Below are 27,683 nucleotides of genomic sequence, written 5' to 3' on the forward strand. Positions count from 1 at the left end.
CCACCCTCTCCATAAGACCTAGCTGTGTGTTCCTTGTCTAAATATTTTATCTCATCGTCGACCAGTCTTTGATGCTCCGTGTGTACCTGTCGAAGCTCCCCCAGAAGAGTGAAATTATGAGTGGCCTCAAATGCCCTCTCTAAATCCCTCATGCGTGTTTCACAGCGTTGTATTTGTTGCCTTATGTCACGAAGTATGCCCACTGTAGTGCTCATACACACGCCACGTATCGTAGCCTTGAAGGCTTCCCACAGGAGACATGGATCCTCTACCACCGGTTCATTTATCTGAAAGTATTTTTTAATCGCAGTGTTAATGGTGTCCGCGTAGAGTATATCTGTTAGGGCACGTGAATTGAATCTCCATTGAAATGGGGGTGGTGTGTAAGTTGGTATAGTGAGTTTGAGCAATGTGGGGTTATGGTCTGAGAGTGTTCTGGGGAGGACACGTAAGTCCTGCGCCAACAGTGTAATGTTATCTGTGCAGAGCCAGTAATCCAGGCGTGACCAACTGTTGTGGATAGCAGAGATGTGTGTTGCACCCGGTATATCGGGGTGTTTGTGCCTCCATAGTTCTGTTAATGATACGTCCTGCAACATATGAAGGAGTTTCACTCTAGCCTGTTTGTGTGTTTCGGAGGATTGTGAGGAACGATCTATATCGTCCACCAGTGCCACATTCCAGTCTCCTCCACATATGATGTGTGTGTCTGTTAGCTGCTGTAAATGTCCCCACAACTCCTTAAAAAATTGGGCGCATCCATATTTGGACCATATACATTAAGTAACGTCAGTTTTTGTCCGCGCAGAATACCCGTAACAATAACATATCTACCATCGGGGCCTGTGTCACCTGTTGTGTTGTGAAATTCATTCCCTTCCGAATCAGCGTCATCACCCCTCTCGAGTAAGAAGAATAATTAGCTGTGTATGCAGATTCAGCCCACCGTTTGCCTATGGATTGATGTGTGTTAGGCGCGATGTGTGTCTCCTGTAATAAAGCGACATCTATATTCCATCTATTTAGGTAGGCAAACACCTGTCTAATTTTCTTGGGCTCCGTTAGACTCCTAACATTCCACGTGAGGAGATTCATGTGATTACTACCTGCGCCATTAACGCTCTGCGTCATCGATGAGGTAGAGATATCCAAATTTGCAGCACAATACAAGCATGCACATAACCAGTACGCACTTCAATGTATGTGTCTACGTGTGTCCAAGTGGTTATCTGTTGCACAACATAAATCGGATTGACATATTCTAAAAAATTCGGTCTCTTGACAGTAACAATGCCCCCACCTCTCCCTCCCCCACCCACTCAAGCAACCCAATCCTGCCGAAGCCATTGTCCCTCCCAAACTAGTCCCTTCAACCTATCAGAACTTTCCATAACTACCATTGGAACAGAACTTTTATGGGGAACACCCTCGTGGAGGTCCGCTTGGGGCACAACTCGCCATCCAACTTAATGGATGTGGACAACTCTAATAGCTTTAGTTTCACACAAACGTGATACGTCTGGATGCCCCAGAGTCACCCACGCCCATCACATGTATGGTCCTGGCCTGCGAGTGATATCTACAATGCAGCACTTTGTGACAAAACCACATGCAAATAATAGCAAACGAGGTCAGATATGCAACTTTGCCATCAGTGTTCTTGTAATGTAACCCCTGGTGCACCGATCAGTTTAACTGGCATTACCCCATTAACACATACCATCATTACATCCATTGTCCTGTACATCTCGCAGTGGCTAAAGGCACCAAAGATTTTGACAAGAACCACAAATCATTTGTGTAATTGGCGTTAAGTACTATTATCTGTGTGTCATGCCAGCAACAGACTATGTGATGTACAGTTACGTCCAACATTGTACAGCGGGGTATAAAAGTGCCAATTCAACGGTAACAGTACACATGCTATGTCGGATCCGACTTAATAACCCTGAGAAGCAGATCCACAGGCCCGACCTTATGAGGGCCAAAACTGGTGAAGACAGCATCTGTGCCAGTAGTGCTCATGGGTCGCAACAATCAGATTCATGTCTATTACGTATGGCATTGTTTTTAAACATTTACTGCTAGCACCTTCAGGTTCGTGTGCACAGTGCAATGACAAATGGCCCCACTGATGGCCAGCTTAATCTCGCCGCAGCACTTCGGTATTGTATGTGGTAGTTTACTTTCACCGAAGCCCATGCCGAGTCCCAAACTCAGAACATGTAATTCTCTGTCATAGAAACCATTGTACAAAAGTGTATCAAAAAGCAGAGCTATTGGCACTTGTAAAGAGACAGGGTACGTTCTGGCTCAGGGATTCTGGAAGCTGATGTGGGGTACCATGCCCCAGCCAGCCGCTCAGCTCACAACGTGAACGTGAAATTCTACATCAGGAACGTAAAACCTTACCATCTACCTTTGGGACGCACATACCACATTGTAAACGCTCTCAGTCCGATTCCAGTTGCTGCCCATCTTGTGCTTTGGTCTTGTTCTGTTTCAGTACTTTTTTCACAAACTCTTGTGCAGCTTTAGGAGTCGCCAGTATCACTGCCTTGCCCTCCCACATCACACGTAGTCTGGCAGGGTATATCATAGAATAGTTAACGTGAAGGTCTCGAAGCTTGTATTTCACCGATGTAAATTCCCTCCTCGCTTGTTGTACAGCAACAGTGTGGTCCGGGTAGAATTCCAAGGTGTTTCCCTGGTGGGTGATGGTTCCTTTCTCACGTGCGAGCCTCAAGATGATAATTCGGTATTCCTGCCACAATGGGACGCGGTGCTGCTCCAGGCGGTGGACGGGGCGCAAGGGACCTATGTGCTCTTTCCACTACGAATATCTGTGAAAGCGCATCCTCCCCAAAGAGATCCTTGCATAATTTCTCTATATACTGCTCCATTCGCCCCGTGTTCGTCGTCTCCGGAAGGCCCGTGATGCGCACATTGTTACGTCGATAACGCGCTTCCAATTCCTCCTCCTTCGCTTTTATCACTTCAAGTACACCCTCCATGTTGGTGCATTTGGTGGTAGTGGTATGCGTCTCATCTTCAACTGCTGAAATGCGCGTCTCGGCCGTCTCCAGCCTCACCCCGTGCTTTTCCAGTTTGGCAGTCATACCATCCATCCTACATGTCAGATTGTCCAGTTTGCCATTAATATCTTGTAGGTTCGCCTGGATGGACAGTAGTATTTTCTCCATGTTGTTGCTGGGAGGTGATTCAGTCGGTGCGCCGCATCCAGACATCGTCTCCGTGTTCTTGGGTGTTTTTTTGGCTTCAAAGGATATCTTCTGCTGTTGTTTGTCAGGTCTTACCATTGTTACTGACGAAGGCGCTGTTGGTGCTGTGTCTTGAAGTGTGGACCTGGTCCTTCTGGTTGACGTTGCCGTTTTGACCCCCGTTACGGACTGTGGTTGTGGGAACCGCGTCTAGGGCCGTGTCTTGAAGCGCCCACGCTCTCTTAGACCACCCTCAACTTGGTAGCTTGTGCTGGGTAATTGATCCTATCGTGGTATAAAAGTAGCGACCGCAATGAACCTCAGGCTGCCATTAAAACACGGCTCGGACGATCTTGTACATAGGAGCCCACAATGCAGCACAGTTCAAGCACCTGGGGCAGAGCATACACAACGTCGCAGCTCAGCAGTAGTTGTTGTAATACTAGGAGCACTGCAGCGGCATTTGGAGGAGAGCTCAGATGCTATGTGGCCTTAGTTAGCTCTGGAGACATAAATTGATCTTTTTGCGCCTTTTGTGATAGTGACAGTTGTGCATGGATCGTCGGCTGCCCAGCCATGTATTGTGTGTGTCCGCGCCGCCACAGCTCATATTACACCCAGGATCCAGTTTGCGTCGCCCATTACTCCCATGCTCCGAGCGTCTCACGGGCCCCGGGCAGCATTCACCTCACTCGCCGTATTCAACCCCGCTGGGCGCCCCCATCTTGTCCACACACAGCCCCAGATAAATAAAGGATCCGAACTATCGCAGAACAGGCAAATCAAAGGCCAGTTACACCTGCGCACTTTTCAGTTCAAATGTGCCGTTCCGTATTCATCGCGCTGGCGGCGTCATTGCTTTTCTCTGTACTCACTGTGCTGCCGGGCATAGCACCGTGCTGGATATCGCGGTGGCCGCCATTTTAGCCGCCGCGGCTCCTCGTTGCCGTTTTATATCGTTTTCGCCTGCTATCGCGGACCTTTTCTACCCGGCACTTAGACCATCATGTTCCTGATGCCTTCACACGCCAGGGATGACCTTTCGAAGGCGGCGTTGTGGGCTCTGGGGCGATCGCAGAACAATACGTTCTTGGTCGCCCGGCGGAGCTGCGGTCTCACCCAGCCATTTCGCTGTGCGCCCCCTAGCGCCTCCCAGCAATGAATAATGTTTAAAAGGTTTGTCAACAGGTGTAAGCATTGATTATTACCACAAATTAGCAGATGTGTTGGAGCGAAAGGAGGCCCTTATTCCAGTCATGCCATTCAATCTACCATACTATGTTCTGCTCATACATTTATTTCTATTGCTGCTCAGAAGCAAGCACATCAGTAGTAGATGTTGTGACCATTTCCAAGGTCCCCTATGGACTGGAATGCAGCCTCAAGTAATTACCAGTGTCTGAGATTAATTTAAGCATTCCAGCCATCACATCTTTGTATACTTCAGGGCAGCATTTGTAGGCACTATAACCGATCACCCTATGACCATATGAGAACTCCTCTGATCTCTGGTCTACATATGCTAACAAATATTCATGGCTGCCTATGGGGGGGCTGGGGCAAGATACTTTGACAGCCATTAATCCACCTATTTAGATGAGGCCTTCTACTGCTCTAAGGTTAAAAAAGTGGATTTTCCCCCTGCTAGAACTTGATCCAGAAATTCCAGGAATGCAGTGGTGATGAATGGAAGCATATCCGCTCAGGCACAATTGGCATCTCCCTGTCAACTAAGAAGTTTGACGATTGTCCTTTGTTCTGACAACCTATTCCTGCCCCATTCCATGTGGCTAATCTCTGTTAAATGACCAGCTTTTAAAAGAATCTCTCCTTTCTTGGGTCCAGAGACCAGTCTATTGTCCTCTGGAAATCACAGTTATTGCCTCAGCCAGAATGTTTATTAGGCCTCTGTAGGTGAGGTAAGTGTAAGACTGGTTCAGAAGCATTTGTGGCACAGGCAGTACACAGTATGTTTATGAAGTAGTTTTCCCAAAAATGTATCAAAATTCTACTTTCACCATTAAATGTGTTTTTAATACTAAGTGGACAGTAGTTGAATCATTTTGCTAGCATTTTCCCAGGTGAAGATATTCTTTTTTCAAAAGTCTTTTCAGTTTTAAGAGAAACATAATATAAAAGTACACATCATAAAAGCACAGTTAACAATATTTCCCTAAATAAGGATGAATTCATTTCACAGCTGTAGCCACATATAGATTTAAAGAGGCAAAAATGTAATAAGATTTTACAAGTGACATTTTCTTTCTTGTAAAACATGTAGAATATATGCAATAACAGTTTTAAACACTAGCACACCACTTAATTTGAACAGAAACCTTAGAGCTTTCCAAAATGTTTTACAACTTCTCCCTCAGAAATAATGGCTTTAAAAAATGTTTTCTATATACGGCGTAGAGTTTACAAACATGTGCCAAATGCATACTTTTTTTATAGCGCAAACTTGACCCGAATAGAATATCAGAGCGCTTTACATAGCACCAGTTGCATTACATGAGGACACATTTATTTATGTTAGGTACGGGGAGACTAAGTGATTTGGCCAGAATCACAGGATGTTCAACATCACTGCTGAGACTCGAACACAGTTCCCCAGTTTCGAGGTCAACCACCCTGGCCGTTAGGCCAATTCCTCTCCCCTAGTTGATTGAGTTGATCTGTCATCACATGGGCAAAAGCAGCCTCTGATACCTAGCATTACTGGGAAGGCGACTTAATGGTGAACTATACCTAATAAAAAAATTGTAAAAATATATATGTGATATGAGTTGGTAACCAGTGCTAGATATGGTTGCATCCCCAAGTAACAATAGCGACTTTATTATCATCTCCCTGGATTAATTCCTGAGTTCTCATGGAAATAATGTGCTCCTTAAGTTCCCTTTTTGAGGACCGGGAGATGATCTCAGGGGTCTTCAAAGAATGATCCTTTAAATTCAAGATTCTTTTCACCTAAAGATTCGAGAATTGCCCAATTTTGTATCCTTCACAAAAATCCAAAAACACAAGTATGCATCATCAGGGAGACCCATAGTTTTGGGTATTGGGTCCATGGAAGAACCCTTGTTACATTTTTGTGGCTGGTTCCTTTAATTTCTCATAACTAAAATGCCATCTTGTCTTAAAGATATCAAAGATGTCCTATTCCTGGTGAGGACCTACAGATTAATCCTAATACTGATATACTTTTTACCATGGATATTGAGGCATTGTACACCAGTACCCGTCAAGAAGAAAAATGAGAGGTTATTGAAAACATCTTAAGGCATACTGAAATAGATTCCTTCACTCATCCATTTTGTTCTAGAATGTCCTAGGCTGGCTTTCAGGAAAAGCTTTTTGAATATGACAGGGCCTCTATCATCAGGTACAAGAAACTCTCAAGGACAGTACCTTTGCTTCCAGCATGGCCTGCTTATACGTACACCAGTTTGAGTGTGACAACATATTAACCCCAGACAATCCTTACCACAGTCACATAATTGTATGGCACAGGTATATTTACAATGTTTTTATTGTCTGGTATGGAGAAAATGACATAGCTGAAGTCTTTACCCATTGTATTAATACTAGAAGCCATTTTATAAAAAAATTGGGATTTAGAGGTCCAACTCAAAGAAAACAGGTTGGTAAACAAAGTGTTTGAAAAACCAACAGACAAAAAATGTCCTTCTCCATTTTAATAGCCATCATCCCAGTGCTCTAAGGAAGGATTTTCCTTTAGGACAATTTCGCTGATTCAGACGCAATTGTTAACATAAGACCACATTCAATGAACACGATGACTGACTCACAGATAAGATTTTAGCTCATCAGTATCTAGGAACCATCATCAAACAAGCAACAAAACAAGCGCAAAACAACAATAGGAACCATTTACTTGAAACGTAACCCAAGTACAAGCTTACATGTGTACCACATTTGCTCGAATTTCCAAGACAGTGAAGAAAATTTTACAAGAAATTGGAACATTTGCAGAGAGAATGGAACAATTGTCCTAGCCCCAGCCTGAGAGACTGGCTGGTACACACACGCAATAGGCCCCCAAAACTACCAACAGTAGGACAAGACATGACAAGTGTATTTGTAAACCGCGCATTCAACCCCAAAGGGGCATCTTGGTGCTGAATAACAGATGTTTATTGTTACCCAACTCAATGATACTCATTTTATTAACCTCAGAAAGGATAAAAGGCTGAGTGGACCTGCAGGTAATTGAACCTGTGACCATGAGGCCAAATACAGGCCTCTACAGTGGATGCATTAGTTCACTAAGCCACCAGACCCACCCTGTGGGACCTAGCCCCTGTGCAAGTACATTTTCCATGTGGTAGGTGTTCAGTCTACCCATTTACAAAAATATACAAAGAAAAAAACATTGGCACGGATGGCCAATGAGTAGTTAAACATCCCACTAATTTCAATAGTGAAAATATGATCTATGTTTGTATGCCTGTGTTCATTAAAATATAGAGCATTACTACACGAAAGATATGCATTAATATAGGTGAACACAGGAGTAATATCGGGTATAAGAAAAGTTCGACATGCATGATCAAACACTGTTTAGCCATGTAAAGAAAACAAGGGCCCCCTACTCACATTGAACCAGGGTACGTAATCTGTACCCAGAAACAGTGGGTCCTGTGGAAAAACATATAAGCAATAGACAATACTGATATGCGCAATGGCAATCAAAAGGAGTAATAAGGATGTCCAGGGGAGAAGCAAGACCATATACAACGTGATTCTTATCAATTCAAAAATGTTTATATATATAGATCATCACAGTTATATCCAGAAAAAGGTGACGCTAATGTCCCCAAGTGATCATGGAACCTGCAAAACAGTATGTGACATTTTGTGACATAGAGAAATGGTTTCCATAATGACAAAAGTCGACCATCAAATTAATACATAATAAGCACAGCCTTCTAATATGGTAATAGACACAGGTAAATGGTCCGCTTTAAGTATTGTCAACAGCATTTCTACCCCGTTGTCAATAGGGAGTCTCTTCAAGACCTAGAAATGCAGAGGCATCTGGAAGAGGAATGTGCTATCCAAGTGACAGTAGCGCAATCCCAGGAAGTGGAGATATAGCAAGGGTACTCATGTGGGACCCAGCCAGGAGCCCAGTGAGGGGAAGGACAGTCTTGGTATGAGCTGTGTTCAGTGACCAGTGTTCATTTCCATAAAAACAATGATCCGTGTCGTGGATAATTAAGCACAGGTCAGCACTACAATACATGTACATCTAGACATGGCTTGTTTTAGCAGCAACGATGACTGCAGGATGTAATCACAGAACGCGTGCAATGGCTACGCGTTGGAACAGGAGAACCACACGAGTTCGCTATTCGACAAAAGGAGACAGACTTGCGCGGTTCTCCTGTTCCAACGTGTAGCGGCTGTACGCATCGGTGATTACATCCTGCAGTCATTATTGCTACTAAAAAGAATCATGTCTAGATGTACACGCATTGTCATACTGACCTGTTCTCAATGATCTGGGTCACGGATTGTCATTTTTATGGAAATGAATACTGGTCACTGAACACAGCTTATACCAAGACTGTCCTTCTCCTCACTTGGCTCCCGGCTGGGTTCCATGTGAGTACCCTTACGATATCTTCACTTCTTGGGGTTGCACTACTGTCACTTGGACAGCACCTTCCTCTTCCATACGTCCCTGCATTGCTAGGTCCTGAAGAGACCCCCTACTGGCAACTGGGTCGAAACATCGTCGTCAATACTTAAAGCGAACTATTTACCAGTCTCTATTACCTTATTTGAAGGCGGTGCTCATTATTTATTATTTTGATGGTAGACTTTTGTTATTATGGAAACCATTTCTCTATGTCACAAAACGTCCTTGGGGACACTATGCACCACCTTTTCTAGGCTATAACTGTGATGATTTAGGTATATAAACATTTTTGAATTGATAAGAACCACGTTGTATATGGTCTTGCTTCTCCTGTGGATATCCTCATTACTCCTTTTGATTGCCATTGTGTGTATTAGCATTGTCTATTGCTTATATTTTTTCCACAGGAACCACTGTTTCTGGTAATAGACAAACATTGTTTGGAGCATTACCACTCTGACAGAGAAACCACTCTGACACAGACCTTGAATGGTTAGTTTTGGAAAAGATTATTCTTAACCAAAACAGTAACATCTCCCAAATTCTTCTAAACAGGAAACAACAATGGGTGTAACACCTAAAAACACAAATATTGGGCCTGAATTATGAAATTCCTTGGCTAGAAGTTGCAAGGTGATCCTTCATGTCTTATGCTAGGAAACATAACTGTATAGTACATGTGTAATAAATAGCACAAAGCACGGCCTTTTTGACCATGGGCGCCTCCCTCCAACAGATGAGCCTTTATGGCCTTTTCTCTTCTGCCGAAAATATTGATTATAGGTTGTGGCAATATTCACCCAGAGTATTGTGGATCCATTCATGGATGTTTGTAGCACTAATACAACTCCGTTGGGCACAGTCTATTTCTCAGACCTAGGGATTGTACTCCAGCCCCAGGCTACAGTTTGTAAGGTGATCGCCCACGACTTATTCAAGGAAACATGATAGTACATGGGCAAATAATTATAAAACAAATAGCTTAAACTCCAACCTTTTTGACCATGGGCTCCCACCTCTGACAGATGACCCTTTTATGGCCTTTAATAATAATTGGAGAATAGGTCTATATTGTCCCAGAGTATTAGGAATTCTTACAGTCTTTGCAGTACTACCACAGTTTTAGGTATATTCTAATTCCCTTGCCCAATGAAGGTAAACCAGCCCCTGCAATTGAACTGAACAGAAATTAAAAAGAAAATTCTTAGCAAAAGTTTATGAGGCCTCAGTCAACAAGGTTAGTATTGCGCAGCTGAGGCAATTTCATACTGGTCTACACCAGTTTTTCAATAGCATACCTGATGAGGACTACACTTCCCATGTAACATAACCATCGGCTACATCAATAGCTCATCTACAACAGTCCTTGGGGGCTAGGTGCGTACAGGAACAGCTTGAACTACAATTCCCATGATTCCCAGTCAAAGCCAAGTGACGCTGTCTTGACACACTCCTGGCATGATTAATAAGTGTGCATGAAGCACTCCTCATATTCGCTTGGTGGAAAAATAAATGCTGATGAGGTGTGACATGCAGGGTGAGAACTTTGATGAAGTAAATGCCTATTTCTAGTTGGGAATTGTTCTCACACACGTTATTTTGGCTTTCAACTGAGATAACACACACTTGTCCCCACAGTGTGTGACTACAAGGCTCCCCTCATTCCCTCCTCCATGAGGTTAAATGATCCAAAAGTGAGGGCAAAAGAACTTATGTATGTGCATGATCTGCTTGCACATGTGGTCACATATGTGTTTTGCAGTGCATGTGATACACATGGGTTACTCTTAGATTACATACAGGGAATTGCTGTAGATGAGCTCCCTAAAATCTCCTTTCTACCCCTCCCAGAGGTCAAAGCTGTGTTTACTGTGCATTGTGTTACCTCAAACCTTTCCTCCATGCTTACAATTTCTTTGTTATTCAGGCCTTGTGCTGGGATGGTAAGCTCCTGAAGTTTATTTTCCATGGGTAGTTTCCTTTTGCCCATCTTGAAAGGAATAGGGGTGAGTTTAGTACTTACCATCAAAGGGCACAATGAGTATGATAATGCACTGAAACAATTTTAAAAAAGGGCACTTACTGTTGTTAAAACTTGATATAATAGGTGTGGCCAGCCCAGCAATGTCCGGACATAGACAGGTACAGATGGGCATGCTCTTAGCCTGTTCTTTACTTGGGCACATGCATGTGCACATCTCATGTGGCTGGGAGACAATAGGGCCTTAAGCGCACCCTTGAGTGTGGCTCCAACTAGTGGCAATCAGGGAGTCCTGGGGCATGTAGTCCTAGCCCCTCGTAGCCCACAGAAGTCAGTGAAGCATCCCTCGCCATGGGAAACAATGGTGAATTAAGTGCATCCTTGAATGTGGCTCCACCTCTTGGCAATCAGGGAATCCTAGTGTTAGTAATTCTAACTCTAGCGGCAAGTAAAGCATCCCACACTGTGGCGTAAAAACGCCCCCTTAAGGGGACCCTTGAATGTGGCTCCACCTCCTGACATTCAGAGAGTCCTGGGGAATGTAGTCCTAGCTTCTCCTGGCCCACAGCAGACCACAGATGCAAGTAAAGCATTCCTCGCCTTAAGTGCACCCTTGAACGAGGCTCCGCCTTTTGCCAATCAGGGAATCCTGGGCCATGTAGTCCTCACCCCTCAGAGCCGACAGCAGCCCACAGTGGTAAGTAAAGCTTGAAGAAAGTAATCTAGGTAATTAATTATACATTCTTAGAAAAACCAGCTTAACCTACTAGTGAATACAGCTTTTTAGATATTAAGGCACAGTAAGGGCACACTGTTACTAGGTAACGGTTCTAGCAGGGTGTCAGAGGAAGAGTGGGGAGTGCCTGAGATAAGAGAAAACTGTAGAATTAAAATCAGTCCTAGAGATTCAAACTTAAGGTGGGAAGTAACAGGTAAGTCAAACTTAGATAAAAATTCCTGGCAAGACATAAAATGCGTATGCTGCATTAGGTGTTTAACCTGGATAATCCCTTTAACAACGATATAAGTTGAGAAATAGTGGGGGACTTAAATGAACAAGGGGAGTGAGTGAAATTAGCTAATGAAGAGAAGGGAAGTGGGTGAATAACGGATTCCTCCAATTTGTACCATACCGATACAGGTGGATCATCCAAGGGAAAAAAGTAAGGCAAAACCTGACGAAGTAAGAAGGAGGAGTGAAAGGTGTCCAGCCTACCTTACCAAGGCAGGAATAAAGGAGACCATCTCTCTGCTATGCCAGATAGCTTCAATAGAACATCATCCAGGTTAAGTTGAACCTTTCTAGAAATTGAGAAGAATATTTTATTCCCAGACATGTAATGCAATTGGTGTTCCATTTGGAGGCTGTCCCTTCAAACATACTTCTTAGACAGTACTTATTTAATGGTAGGACTTCAGATTAAGAAAAATGTAATTTATATCCGGACAAAGCCACATAAGAAGATAAGAGATCTGTGAAAGTGGGTAAAGAAGTTGAAGGATCAGAGAGATATAACAGAATATCATCTGCATACACAGTGAACTTAACTTGAATCGATTGGTATGAAGCCCCGAAAAGCAGAAGAATGTCTAAGGGAATGAAGAAAAGGTTCAAAAGATAGAATAAAAGCAAAGGTGAAAGAGGACAGCCTTGGCGAGTGCCTCACTGAAGAGAAAAGTAGGGAGATTGAAATCCATTAACAAAAACCATAGTGGAGGGGGAAGAATATAACAAACTGATAAAGGATAAAATAACAGGACCAAAACCATGCCACTTGAGTGCGTGCATCATACAAAGCCAAAGAATGCCGTCAAAAGCTTTCTCCACTTCCAGGATGATAGCTGCAACAGGGTAGGAGCTTTTAGAAGCAAAGGCCCAGATGTAGATCGCCAATTACCGGTCAGTAACGGCCGATTTCGGCCGTTACCGACCGGTATTTGGGAATTGGCATGTAGGGGGCATTTTATTTACAGAATCGGTATATTTACCGATTCGGTAAATTTACAGAATCGGTAAAATACCGAATCGGTAAATATACCGAATCTGTAAATCAAGATGTATGTGGCACTGTAATCAGTGTCACAGGCCCTTACTGAATCGTTATTTACCATGGAATACTATTCCATGGTAAATAACGAATTCTAATGTACATGCACATCTGTGCATGTACACCTGTGCCATGTGGCACACAGACATGCCCTAAGGGCATGTATGTGTACCACATGGCACACAAGCCAGAAACAGGGGTGCAACAGGGTGTCAAAGTGACACCCTGTCCCCCTTGTAAATTCGGTAATTTTACCGATTCTGTAATTACCGAATCGGTATTTGCTATTGAATCCTATGGGCTTCAAGGCCCATAGGAATCAATGGCAAATACCGATTCTGTAATTACAGAATCGGTAATTACCGAATCTTACAGATTCAGTATTTTTACCGAATTATTTACCTACATAGCAATTACCGAATAGTGAATACCGAATCGGTAAAATTCGGTATTTACAATTCGGTAATTGGCTATTACCTACATCTGGGCCAAAATGTATAATACTTAGGAAAGTTCTAGAATTATCCGCAAGCGTTCTGCCTTTCACAAACCCTGTCTGTTCATATCCAATCAAGTCAGGAATAACGTTATTAATACGAAGAGCGAGAACCTTAGCAAATATCTTACAGTCTAAATTAATTAGAGAAATAGGGCGGTAATTAACACAAGAAGAAAGATCTTTGTCCCTCTTTGGAAATAAAAAGATCATGGCTTCAAGAAAGGAGCCAAAAACATTGTTATGAGAAATAAAGTATTGGAATAGAGATCAAAGATGAGGGAGAAGAGGCTGGAGAAGCATGAATATAACTCAGCAGTAAAACCATCCGGGCCAGGGAATTTATCCTTAGGTAATTGAGCGTGGACTGGCCATAAGTTCAGAAAGGGATAGGCCTTTTTCAATTAAAGAGCAACGAGGAGAGGAAGAAGAACAAAAAAAGAGTCCAGCGCTGTGCCAGAAGGATAAGATTCAGGAGTGTAGAGTTTCTTATAGAAATCCGTAAAGCAGTTAAATATTTCTTTGTCCTTGAAATGATTAACACTATCATCTATGATGTTGATTATTTTAGATCTTTGGTATTTAACCTTCAAGTAATTTTGAAGCAGTTTACCAGCTCTATTGCTACCACCATAAAATTTAGAATTTACTGTAAGTAATGCCCCAGAGGCTTCCTCCGTCGATTTTCTAATAAAGTACAATTTAGCATGGACTAGTTTTTTAAGTGTAACTTCATTATTGGAAGAAAAGTAGGCATGTTCAAAAAGCTTAATGGAGTCTAATAAGGAAGTTGAGTCCTTGAAGCATTGTTTCTTTTTAGCCTCAACATAATCAATGATGAATCCTCTGGCTGTCACCTTAAAGGCATCCCAGATAGTGTGGAAAGGTTTGTCAGATTCCTAAGAAAGAAATCTGACAAAAACTCTTTGAAATATTCCAAACGTTCTTTAAGTAAATAGTTATTAAAACACCATATGAAAGGTTTAGAAGGCTAGGAAGGAAGATCTAAATTAATCAGAACGGGGGCATGGTCGGAGATAAGTATGGACTCAATTTCAGCGTTAATTAAATTAGGGAGGCGATGAGAAATCAAACAAATATAATCTATTCGAGAAGTAGAATTGTAGGTAGGGGGATAAAAAGTGAATGCTAATGTGTCCGGGTAAAATATCATTCAGGCATCCACCAAACCCCTTGAACGAATTGTATTTGTAAACGTTTTTTGCATTTTATTAAGAATATATCTAGCAGTAGACTTTCGATCCGTGAAGGGATCCATGACCTGATCGCAATCCCCACCTACAAATACATCAGCGTCAGGACATGAATGAAGGGTATGTGACATTGTCTGCCAAAAGTGTGAATCAAGTTCAGTGGGGCTGTATATGTTAGGAAGAGAAATAGGGGAACCATTAATAGTGAGTTGTAAAAGGAGCCATCTACCATCAACATCATTCTCCTCCTTCTCTGGAACAAGAGAGAGAGACTTATGAAATAGGATCACCACTCCATTTTTCCTTTCCTTAGCATGGGAGCCCCAAACATGGCCTACCCATTGTTATTTGTGGGAATTCATGTCATTTTCATTAAGAGGAGTCTCTTGAAGCATTGCAATTTAACGGTGCAGCCTAGATAAATGGGTAAGTAGCCTCTGTTTTTTAACAGGGTTACGCAGTCTTTTCATGTTCCAGGAAACTATGCAAACATTATCAATCATGTTAAAAAGAAGAAAATCTCAAGCAAGAACACATGCATTTTAAAACTGATGAAACTGAGATGTAAACATGTGGAAACTTGTAAAACAATATGCAGGAAAATTAATAGTAGAAACCAGTAAGAAACTGGGATAGTAAAATAGGAATGAAGAAAAAGATGGAGGTAATCAGAGACAGTATGCTGATGAAATTGAAAGAATATGGAGAAAAAACGCCAAGAAGAAAGGAAAGAAAGCAGGAAAAAGAGAAGGAAAGAAGAAAGGGAGAGAGAAGATATGGTATATGCTGAGAGGTTGTCATGGAGCCAGAAGGCTACAGTCAAAATTGACGGAACACAGATCCAGAGGGAAAAAAGCAACATGCAGAGGCGGGGAGCCGTAAAGGAAAGACAGATGGCAGAGCCAGCGAAGATACCAGGAAATGACAGGAACCAATAGACAGGAACAACTAAAAAACAAGGAGCTCAGTGTGAGATAACCCTAGAGGAAGCCCTAACAACATAAGATATAAAAACATAGAATGATTTAAATAAAACAATCCAACACCTAAAACAAGGGTAACAGATGCAAAGACTAACTTCTACTAAACAATGGAATCAACTTTAAACAGCAGGAACGAAAATGGAAGGTAGGAGGGGTAGAAACAGTAGGAGGAACAGACTACATATAAAAACAGAATGTGATATAAAAGGAGCAATCCAACAACAGTAACAGGGAAATCAATAGAAGGTATGACACTTACCAAACAGTGAAAACAGCTGTAAACATTAAGAGTGACTTTGCATGGTAAGGGGGAAGAAAACATCAGAGGAAGGAGTCTGTACAGGAAGGAGAACATCTGTGGAGAAAGACAAAGGAGAAAAACTAAGGGAGTGGTGAGAAATGGCCTCCCAAAAAGGTGGACAAACTGTGAGAATGTACACTGGAACAACAAGTCTGAACTAACAGCAACAACAGAAGACAATGTCTTCCAAACAATGGAATAAAAAAAAGGAAAACTCAGAAAACTTAAGACAAAACAGGAAGAGATATCTCTCAGAACCCTCTAACATCCGTCTCATCACCCGTACGACAAAAAAAAGATAATAATAATAAAAGATCGCAGATCCTCAGGGCAATAAAAGGAGTAGGAGAAATCTTTGTATGTAACCTTATGAGAGAAGTTAAAACATAAAAACATAAAAGAAGACATTTCTTAAGCCCCTGCGGAGTCCATTTATTCTCCTTTATGGCGGGATATAAATTGTCTTAGATCTTCAGGATGATCAAAGGAGTAGGACCTTTCTGTGTAAGTGAATTTAAAAAAAACAGGATGTACCAGACCATATCTAGTGTTCATGGATCGAAGAGCTGGGCGAAAGGAGAGGAATTCCTTGTGACACGCAGCAGTGGCACGGGCCACATCCTGAGAGAAGAACACTTTTTGACCAGGCCATCACATCTGCTTTCTCTGCTTTGCTGCTGAGAGAACCATTAACTACTCTGTGTACTCCAGAAACAGAACAATTATCCCTCTAGGACAATTGATTAACGAAGCAGAAGGTGAACCTCCCGGTTTAGAGCCAATGCGGTGGGCATGTTGCAAATTGAGAGTGGTGCCATCCTTGATACCAACAATCTTAGTGATGTGCATTTTTAAGAAGGTGAGCATATCGGACCCCTCCTCTCCTTCAGGAATACCATAAATACGAAGGTTATTGCACCTATTCTGGTTTTCTAAGTCCTCAGTTTGCATTTTGAGGAGGGCAATCTCCTTTGACATAGCAACAACCTGAGGAATCACGTCTTGAGTGTCACTGATCCTCTGTTCTACCGCGGACACTCTTGAATCTAGGTAAGACCACTTCTCTTTGAGCCTCTGAAGAGTGGCATTGATGTCAGGTACAAAAGGCTTCATAAGTGTTATCTCCTCCATAAGATCCTCCAGCATTATAGGTAGTGGAGATTTAGTAGGAGAATTAGGTTCTTTCTTTTGGTGTTTCGAGGCGGGAGTAGTAGTAGAGTCCTTACGAAGAGAAGACATATTGGCAGAGGTACTGTTCTGACCAAGGAAGGAGGAGGTCTCCATAGAAATAAATGTATTAATATATTGAAGATTCAAAATAGAGACACGCAGAAGATTGGAGTATATAAACTTGAGAGATGAAGCCTTATCATATGAGTTCGCTTCGGCAATGAGTAGAGCAACGAGCAACGAGTAGAGCAGCCAGAGATGGGTCCAGTGACTCAATTAAAGCTGAAGAATCCAAAACCAGCAAGGATAATTCATAGAACCTTTAATAGCTGGCTGTTGATACGGATACAACACTTCAAAGGCAGGCAGTAAAGCTGCTCCTCAAATCGCATCATATCTCTACGAAAAACAGGACATCCAATGTTGCCAACATAGAAAACTCAAATGAAGAGCACATCTAGTGACTATCAAGTAGAATCAATCTCAACCTTGTCACAAGAAAGGTAGTCCCGGTTACAGCCGAAAGCCTCAGTGGGAAATAGTATACCAGAAAGAGCTCAAGGCAATTCAAAAGCACAACAAGTCTTCAAGCGGCTGGTAGTTTCAGGGAAAATTTAATCCTCATAACTCCGCCTCCTTTCAGGAAATAATGTAAGATAAAAATAGCTTCAGCGTTTAATGCCCCTCCAAAACAACAAAATTTCAGCTGGAAACATTGATGCTCCCGTCAAAATGCACCTCTGGCTGCAGGGAAAGAGTCACAAGTCAAAGTAGCAGCACGCCGCATGTAAAATGGTTGGAACTGATGTAGAACTCGAGGGGAGCTCGGCACGGAGGCGACAAGACGAAAGGCAGCTCTAAAAAAAGATAAAAGAACAGCTACTGTGCCCCTGCGCCCGCTCCTCACGTAGAGTCATTACATCCCACCAGAACTCAGCAAAAACAGCTCCCAATGAAGAAAAGGTCTTGCTCGAAGCACAGAGCCTCAGCCGAATACTGCCATCTTGTGGCCGCTCAAGCCAGGCCCCGAACAATACAGTTTCAAGCGTGGCAAATCCCACTCTCCTTTAGCAAAAGTAAGAAAGATTAAGCTGATGGATATATTTCTTTCCTTTTCCAAAGTAATATATCACTAATTTATTCACTTTATGAAATCGTTGTGAGGTGAAACAACAAACGATACCACTAAAAAGAACTCAGATTTTGCCTAAATGAATTCACCCAAAAAGGGAGAGAGTGAGATTATTTTATCAGATTTATGCAACAATGATGAATAATTCAGGTACTAAAAATCCTGATACCCTCTTTACAAGTGTGTCCTTGTAAACATTGCTCTGAACAGCCTATATTGTGGCTTTTCAACTAAGACAATCCCCTTTCCTTATACAACCTCCACTATGCCCGTCTGCCTTCTCTTCCCACTCACCCCACACCGCCAAACATCTGATGATACACTGGTGGAGGAAGGAAATGGACTTCATGCCAGTGAGAATTGTGGCATAAACCTATTAGACCACAGATCATTTCAGGACGGCATTTACAACAGTAAAAATAAACTGTCATTATTACTGTCCTCACATAACAGAAATATATGTTTTGCGGGTAACAATGCACCCTCAAAACCTTTCCTAGTTACATTTCAGAATGCCTAACTTGCCGAAATTTATTGGGGGAAAAATGTCCATATGTTATTGGAACATAGCGACTTTGGTGGATTAAGCACCAAAATCAACGTTCTTCTGCAAAAACTTGTCAAATGTGCTGTTTATTGTACCTGATCAATCTTGACCACCTTAGAGTCAGATTTCCAGAACTCTAGACTACTGGCAGTGAGGGCCACAGTCTCTTAAACCACTGATGTGTGCCTAGACACAGACACTTGAGAACACTGTAGGTGAACTCCATATAAGCACATGACAAGTTGGCCACAGCTTGTGTATGGTAGAAAGATTCCAAGTTCCATCATTCCCTTTAAAGCATTTTCTGTTTTGAGTCTTCTTACTCGTGGTTTAGGTAGGCATAGCATAGTATGTCATATATGATAAAAGGACAATTGCCTTTCATACAAAATTGCCATTGCATACAAGTTGTTCTGAAGGTTGCAAGGCCAAGCCCCACTTGTGAAGCATTCTGAACTAAGATCTTCCTCTGAGATGACCACAATTCTCACCCAGACAACAAAAAACAGCAATTGACAAACAAGAAACTTCAAGAAGAAAATCACAGATGGAGTCCCCTGAATGGTCAAAACCGCTAATTTGAGAGGACAACTCCAAGTGACAGCCAAATAACTGATGAATGTATTTGTTATAAAAAAAACTGCATTGCTTAATTTGAGGAGCACGTAAATGCTCCGAGGATGCTACTGCTACTTAATCTGAGTTGAGTGCGAGTCATGCACTACCTGTCATGCATTTTATGTTACGACATTGGGCATGATTCACAAAGCAACTTGTGTATGTAAGTCAGACTTGCATGTAAAATGCCTGGATTTAGGAGTGCAAGGTATTCCAAAAGGTTACCCGGCGGACATAAATGGTTTTATTCATACACTGTGCATGGTGTCATATTACATGTGAATAAATCCAACCCAAGGGGTCGAAAGTGAGTGTTCAAGGGCGAGGTTTCCTCAGAAAGCTAAGAAACAAGAAAACTTAAAAAGTTGTGGCGTCTCCTTTTTCTGACCTATCTCACCTTTGAAATGTATCTCACCTTTCAAATGCCCGGACCTTTACTCCTGCAGAGGCCAGGAGTATATCACTTTCCATGGTGACAATGGAAAGGGAACCCAAACAAAATATGGAGCATGCTGGGGAAGTGTTTCTCAACAGGGAAAATATTTTCCTTATTATTATTATTGCGTCTTGTAGAGCACTCAGTTACCCCACGGAGTTTCCTGGCACTAGATCCAAGTAAAGTTGGAGGACAGGCAACCCCAGAGTTAGAACAGCCAGGTTTACAATCTTTTGCAAAACTCAGTAAGAGAAAAGCAACTTTGCAGAGTTTCTGGAAGATGGTTCCATTACTTTAGGCCCAGATAAGAAAATGAGTAACCCCCCATGCGTGCTAATCGAACTCTGGGCACTCTGCAAAGGGACTGGTTGAGCCACCGTGCGGGCTTGTAAGAAACCACCAGCAATTGACTTTTGCTTGGGGCCCTGCCACATCTAGCCTTGTGCATATAACACAAGGCTTTGAATTGTATTTATTTTATCCACTGGCAAGTGGCAACCAGTGAATTTTCAGAAGCTGATTGGACACTGATGCATATGTAGGGAGGTAGAAAAGTAGCCTGGCTGCAGCATTTTGAACTACTTCAATGTGCTGAATGACTGCCTTCTCAGCCTCAGATATAAAAGTCTCGACAAGACAAATGCTTGGATGTTTTTTGGGCTACAGGGGGCATAAAGTCAATGATCTTTTTCACCAATCATTATATGGCGAGGCAAGTGGTCATCATTTTGGCCATTTGGACTTCTTGGTTAGTCTTTCACCCAGCCAGAAACCCAGGTTCTTTAATTTGGATGACGGCCTCCGGACAGTGCTGAGGACCCCAATGCTGCGGATTGTTTCCGAGAACTATGACCTCTGCCTTCTCGCCGTTAAGCTTCAATGAGTTTTTACTCATCCAAAAAGAAATCCTTCTCAAGCTTAAATTGAGGGGATGCCATTATTGTTTCTATGTACAGATGACAGGGCAAACATAATCTATGTGGCGTCCGCGTACGTGAACAGGGTAAGCCCACAGCTTTCCTTCACCTCCACAAAGGGAGAAAGACATAAAAAAGATATTGCCATTACCTAAAGATGCTAACTTTACCCTGTGCATGCTTGTTCACAATGGACAGTCAGTTGCACAAGTGGAAATGCGCTGCATTGTTGACAATGGGGATTCTCAACCCTTTTCTGAAAGACAGCCGGGAACGTACCATTGTCAAATGTTTTCAAGTGTATGCAAAAACACCTTTGTGAATTCCTTAAAATCTGGAATCTGACTTTATGTAAAGATGTAACTTTGTGGGTGTAGAAGTATCACACAGCTTGTGATCCATTGACTACCTTTCGCATAGTAACTGCCTCAGCCATATCAGGATTTAAGGATGTGACATTATGAACAAATATAAAAGATTTCTAGCTACAGCAACATTTAAACTCACTAGAATTTACTTAGGGCATGAGCCAACATCTATCTTTGACCTAATATTCAACTTTTTCTCCAGTGTTCATCGCCCCGGGCAGGGTACTGACTCTGCCCTGATTGCAGTAGTGGAGGAAGCCAGACGCATTCTTGACGGAGGAGGTTCCGCAGCTGTGGTCCTCCTAGACCTCAGCGCGGCTTTTGATACCGTCAATCACGGTATCCTTATTCAACGCCTTGCTAGGGTGGGAATATCTGGCCAGGCTCTAAGCTGGATTACCTCCTTTCTGAACGACCGCTCTTACCAGGTCTGCGATGGCACCAACCTGTCTGAGCCGATCCCCCTCCAGTGTGGAGTCCCGCAGGGCTCCTCGTTGAGCCCTACGCTTTTTAATATCTATATGGCCCCACTGGAGGATGTGGTTTCACCCTTCGGGGTGAAAATAGTGACCTACGCGGATGACACCCAGCTTGTCGTCTCGCTATCCCATCATGAAAATGCGGCAGAAAGATTCGGGTGCTGTCTGACAGGTATCATGGCTTGGATGACAGAATCTCGGCTAAAACTCAATGGTTCCAAAACGGAACTTATGATGGTAGGCAACCTCTCCACCTCCCTTCCCAAAACCATGTGGCCCCCCTGTTTGGGTGAGGCGCCCCAACCCAAGAATGAGATTAAGAGCTTGGGAGTATGGTTAGAGCCCGACCTGACGTTCAGAGTACATACGAAGAAAGTGGCAGGGATCTGCTATGGTTTGTTACGCTCGGTCCGAAAGGTGCTGCCTCTCCTCCCTTTTAGTTCAAGGAAACTCCTGATTCAAGGGCTTATACTGTCAAGGCTGGACTACAGTAACGCCTTGCTGCTCGGTGCCCCTGAATCAGCCATCAACACCCTCCAGCGAGTACAAAATGCGGCGGCCAGGGTTTTGACAGGCACTGAAAAAAGAACTTCGGCCAAGCCTGCTCTTAGAGCTCTCCATTGGCTCCCCATCCGGGAGAGAGTTAAATTTAAGGCCCTTTCCATCGCCTTTAAGTCTCTCCAGGGAATGGGTCCCCCAATCCTTAGGGACCTTATATGCCCCTACAAGTCCTCTCGTCCCCTCCGCTCTGACGGGAGCAATTTACTGACTATTCCCAGAGTAAAGAGAGCTCGTTCAGGAGGCAGGAGGTTCTCTGTGAATGTAGCCAAGATCTGGAATGATCTTCCTGCTGCTCTCCGTCTGGAACCCTGTTTCCAGAGGTTTCGGAAATCTTTAAAGACATTCCTTTTTCCACGAGGAATATGAGTCCGCTGTCTGAGGATCTAGGAAGCTAGCTGTGTGTATCAGCGCTGGGACGCTCTCGGGCAGCCATGCGCTTAAGAAATCCAATTCATTCATTCAAAGAAATGCAACATATTAATAATATGTTTTGTCCATCACAATGCTTAAAATAAAATTGCTGATAAAATTGGACATAGCCCTGACTAGGAAAAATTGATAATGAGTTCCAGCTCTGTCCGGATTACTTTCTCCCCTCTATTCAATCCATCCTTCCATCCTCAGGTCTAGCACCCAAAATAACAATAGATGTCGAACTATTGGTTATTTTCATTCTCAAATACAGGAAAGGCAATACAAATAACATTACCGGGAAGGGGAGAATGGCTTGGGCACACTAAAAAAATCAAAGGAAACCATCCTCCCTCGAACAATGTTGTCTAACTCAACCATGGACATGTAGAAGACACACATGATGAGAAAGAGGTGTGTCATCTGTACAGTAGAGTACAGTCCTGCTCTCCTTTCTGTTATCCTTTTGAAGTGAAGATGTATACATGATGCTGCTGAGCGCCCTACAAGACACAGTTCCATATTGGGTTTGCTATTTAGCTCCATGCTATCTGCTGCTTAGCACCTTCTGGTCATAGGTGCGCCAAAAATTGTTTTTTAGATGTGTATCTGTTTTTATTCAAACGTTTTAAAAATGGAACTCTTTCACCAAAATGTTTCTGAGTGCTTTATGAGTATAAGAAGTTGTATACAACAATTTTTGGGTAATTGTCCACAGAAATCTGTTTTCCTTAAAAACAAAGGAATTAAATAATTGCCAAGGGTACTGTGCACTTTCCCCCTTTGTCAGGGCCAAATGTACTAACTTTTGGAAGAACGGCACAGAAACCAAAGAGAGGGAGAAAAACAGTGCCATATCTACTAAGATATGGTGGTGCTTTTCTCTCCCCCGGTGGCTGGCGCACTTTAGACTGCCATGCATAAATGCCAGTGCAGCACACATGAAACTTTGGAAGAGTGTGGAGACATTTACAACATGCTTCTCTGTTACGCCTGCCACGAGGAGGCATCATGTTTTTGGCGCTACTCCTTGCCTACAAATGATAGCAGACAGAGATTTCTGCCAAACACAATGGGCAGGGGGGTAGCTTTGGCAGTTTGATTGGTGGAGGGGGCAGGGGTGAGTTTCAGATTACCTATTAATCACGCTGGCACATCTTTTTTAAAACACATTATATCTGTAGCAGGACATGGGGGGCTTAAAGGACAGTGGTAAGAGAGAGGACTGAGGATTGTTAGGGGTATATAAATGCAAAATCTTTCAAACTAATAAGCATTTTTAAGGCCTTCAAAACATAGACAAGAGAATGTGTGTGTGTGTTTTTCTCAGTGTAGGCACATATCAATCCCATGTGAAATTCGACAGGCACTTCACATTACCTGACTGAAAGCATTTGTACCCAACTGATTACTGAAGAGAAAGGGACAGATTTACAATAAACTAATGCAACGCGGTGCAGCAAGTCATTTTGCTGAGCCTCGCTGTGTTAGTTGGAAGTACAGCAATGCAACATATTTTCAACAATATGTTGCATCTCTGTGCTTCTCCTTGTGCTTGCGTACAAACTGCTGCCATGCGCTGACGCAGACACCAAGGATGCCTGCATCAAGAGGATGATTGCTTGTGTGCAGGAAGGGATCCATCCCTTCCTGCACATAAACAATCAGAAATGGTGTTTTCCATCTTCTATGTGTGCTGCATTAGTACACACAGAACTCATAAAATGTCATTTATTTAAAGGATTATTTATGTGCAGGAAGGGACATCTTCCTGTACATAAACAATCATTAGAGGCTATTTCCTCGTTCTACGTCTGCTTCAGAATGCAGCATGCATAGAAAGAGGAAAACAACTTAAAGATTTCTCCTCATTCGGCTTGGGGAGGCATAGCATTCAGACACATTTCCAAATTTACGATTTCTTGTTAATCTGGAAATGTGTCTGATTCCATGGGTCATGGAACGCCCCATTCACGCAAAGTGCTGTGTGTAAAGGGGCCGTATTTACAAGGACAGGAAAAGTCATGCAGGGTGAGTTTTCCTGTCCTTGTAAATATGTGGCAGAAAAGTGACGCACTGGCAGCACAAGGTAACTCCCCAAACACCCCCACTGGAGCTACACCATTGCCAATGGGTGGCTGAATGCGAACGCCAATCTAACACAAAACACTACTTTGGGTCACTTTAGGAAACTTTTCAATACAAATCATGATTTCCGTTGAAAAGTAAATCCCAACATAACATTTTGTACTAAGTTTGCTTCCTGCTTGTGATGCAAACTTAGTGGAGGTTTAATACATTTCCACTATAATTATATTTTTCAGAACGTTTTAAAGTTAAAAGGGAGACAAACTATTTCGCGGGAGAAAAGAAAAGGTAGCCTACGCCTACGATGAAATAAATATAGATTTTGTTGTTAGCAACATTGATATAATACACAGTGCAAGCAAATAATGGAAGTCAATAAAGCTACAGCTGTGAAAATATATGGAAATGTTAACACAATAGATTCACGGTGAAAGGAACTTATGTAGAGAAAACGAGGATGATAAAATGGCAACGTCGCTTTATCTTTTGTCTTCTGCTTTGAGATTTATTGGTCAATTTCTTCCTTCCCGTCAAAAAATTAAAAATTTCAAGTTATGTTTTTACATTTCAGAATCTCTCGTACAGCAAATACAACCTGCCTAATGAAGAAAGTGAAAGGCAAAGTAAGGAGATACTCGTTCGTCGCTTCAACAGCATGAGAGAGAGCAAGCGAAAAGCCCAGAGCCTTCCAAGGGAGAGACTGGTAACTTGTTATAAGTAATATTCATTGTTGATGGTCTGTCTGCCTAAAAACACTCTCCTGGGAAATTATCAATAACCGAACTGACCAATAACACATGAATGTGTATGGGCACAGCTGTAAATCCATGAAAAATTCCACTCTGTACATTACTGCAAAAAGCCAAGTGAAGCACCTGGAAATCGCATGCACCCACATGCGAACACAGCGCTGTACCACACAGTCCTAAAATTATCATAAAAATACAGTTGTGGCCAATCAGAACAATCTACACAGCTGTAAAATCTACAGAAGATTCATGAAGTGACACCACTCAAAGTAATAACGCGTGCATGTGCTTAATGTAACTGTGTATGGCTTAGGTGAAATACAGAACCCACATCAAGCTAGGAGAAATGATAAGCACAGTCACACATTGTACTATATAAATCGTTCTGCAAAAAAAAATGTGACTCATAAATTACAAATCGATTGTAGGTGTCCGTGTTTACAGGGGCGCAACCCCTAAAGAGTTACAAACACTTTGCAGAGCATGCCACATTGCATGGATCAGCCATGGTATCAGAACACATGTACCAACCTTGGCAGATCTAATGGAGAAAGAAGAGGAGAGTCTGCTAATTGACTATCTGCCATTGAAGGTACTAGAAATACTTTCCATTGGCCATCATTGTGCGTGGAGACGCTCAGAGTCTCCATTACTACCATCCTCAAAATCGTGTTGTATATTCCTCCAGCATAAGGTCAGGTTTTGGGGGCAGATTTACTAAGGTAGCCTGGCATCCAAAGCTGCTCTTCTGCGTTGCGTCAAAGTGACTGCAAAAATACACCATATCTACTGAACAATGGCGCTGTTTCTCTCTCCCCATGCAGTGGTGCACTTTTGGCTGCCTTGTGGCACTCACACACCCTTACAACATAAGGTAAGGGTGTGATGTCAACCAAAGGTTTTATACTGGAAGGGTACCATATAAACACTATGCTTAGACATACTTCAATTCTTTTAAACAACAGTGGCCCCTGGAGAAGGGATAGTATTAGAGCAATGAATATAGACTCAGTCGTTACTATATTGAATCGACATGTCCAGCCGGACAGAGGTCTAAGATTTACTTTTAGGCAATACAAAAGATTTTTACAAAGCAATACAAAAAGTGGGACACAAACCTATGCCCTACTTAACACATGAAAAACAATTACAAGTGGGGGGAAAAGGACACACTGGGGGCTTTTTAGGAAAAGCTTTACGGATTGTTGAGCTTGAGAGTTAAGCAGTGTCAAAAGGCAACAAATCTCATATAACACCTTTACAAATCTATTGTCTAAAAGTAAATATTAGACCTCTGTCCGACTTGACATGCCGCTTCAATATAGTAACGACTGAGTCTATATTCATTGCTCTAATACTCTCCCTTCTCCAGGGGCCACTGTTGTTTAAAAGAATTAACTCCCAAGGTCCCTGATCGACTTGTTTGGGTTCCCTTGTTGCCTTAAAATATATATAATATAGACATACTTCAAAGCTTTTCCAAGTTCATGTATATGCTGTACAGTGCAGCTTCAATGCAAAGTTGGAAACATTTGAATTCTTTTTTTCCAACATTATGCTTGCCTTGAGGTTTTCTGGGGCAAAGGCATGTCTACCTTTTAGTAGATAAGGTTTTGCATCAAAATCCCCAGGGAGTTGCTGTAACATTTTGCCCCCAGATAAAATGTGTGTTTTCTTTCCTGAAAGATAATTTTTTGAAAGATATACTGTCCACCACAGAGGCATACCGAATGCGGAGTTTATGTTGAAAACTCTACAGGAAAGAAGGCTCACTCCACTCTCTTTGAAGTTTCTTTACAATATCAGTCAAGCAGATCCGAAGGTTTCATTTGTGATACATATTCATGCGTTTCAAAATCAATTAATTGGCCAGTGGAGGGGCTTCTCTGCTCTGCCCTCTGTCTCTCTGCTGTCTTCCTTTCTGAACTCCTTTCCTTCCTTTCATCTGTTTTTTCCTTTTTCACTTTTTCTGTCCCTTTACTTTCAATTTCAAAAGTGCTTTATTCGAGTGTATACTCATAAAAGCAAACACACAAAATATTGACAGTATTAAAATAGAATTAAATCTACAATCAGACACATTACAAAGCACTACTAAATACTGACAATACATTTGGTTAGAACAAAGTCTCGCAGTATTTACAATTTTTTTTTTAAAGAATTCATAAGAGGTTTGATTTATACATTAAAAAGAGTATATACAATTTAAAAAGCGAGCGGTGTCAATTTCAGTGGAACATTTTACATACAGAGAATAGTCAAATAACTAGCAGTCTCTGAATATCTATCAAATTC

General features: G+C 42.3%; 1 protein-coding gene across 1 annotated transcript in view; it reads left to right on the forward strand.

Moving 5' to 3' along the window:
* Positions 1 to 27,683, forward strand: part of SLC9A4 (solute carrier family 9 member A4) — a 669,359-nt gene that overhangs the window by 565,535 nt on the left and 76,141 nt on the right. Inside the window, exon 10 of the mRNA XM_086934738.1 lies at positions 25,211 to 25,342. Within this exon, the coding sequence (XP_086790864.1) occupies positions 25,211 to 25,342 (132 nt within the window). The remainder of the gene's footprint in view (positions 1 to 25,210; positions 25,343 to 27,683) is intronic.

The sequence above is a fragment of the Lissotriton vulgaris genome, chromosome 8 (genome assembly GCF_964263255.1).
Source record: "Lissotriton vulgaris chromosome 8, aLisVul1.2, whole genome shotgun sequence".
Classification (NCBI taxonomy): Eukaryota; Metazoa; Chordata; class Amphibia; order Caudata; family Salamandridae; genus Lissotriton; species Lissotriton vulgaris.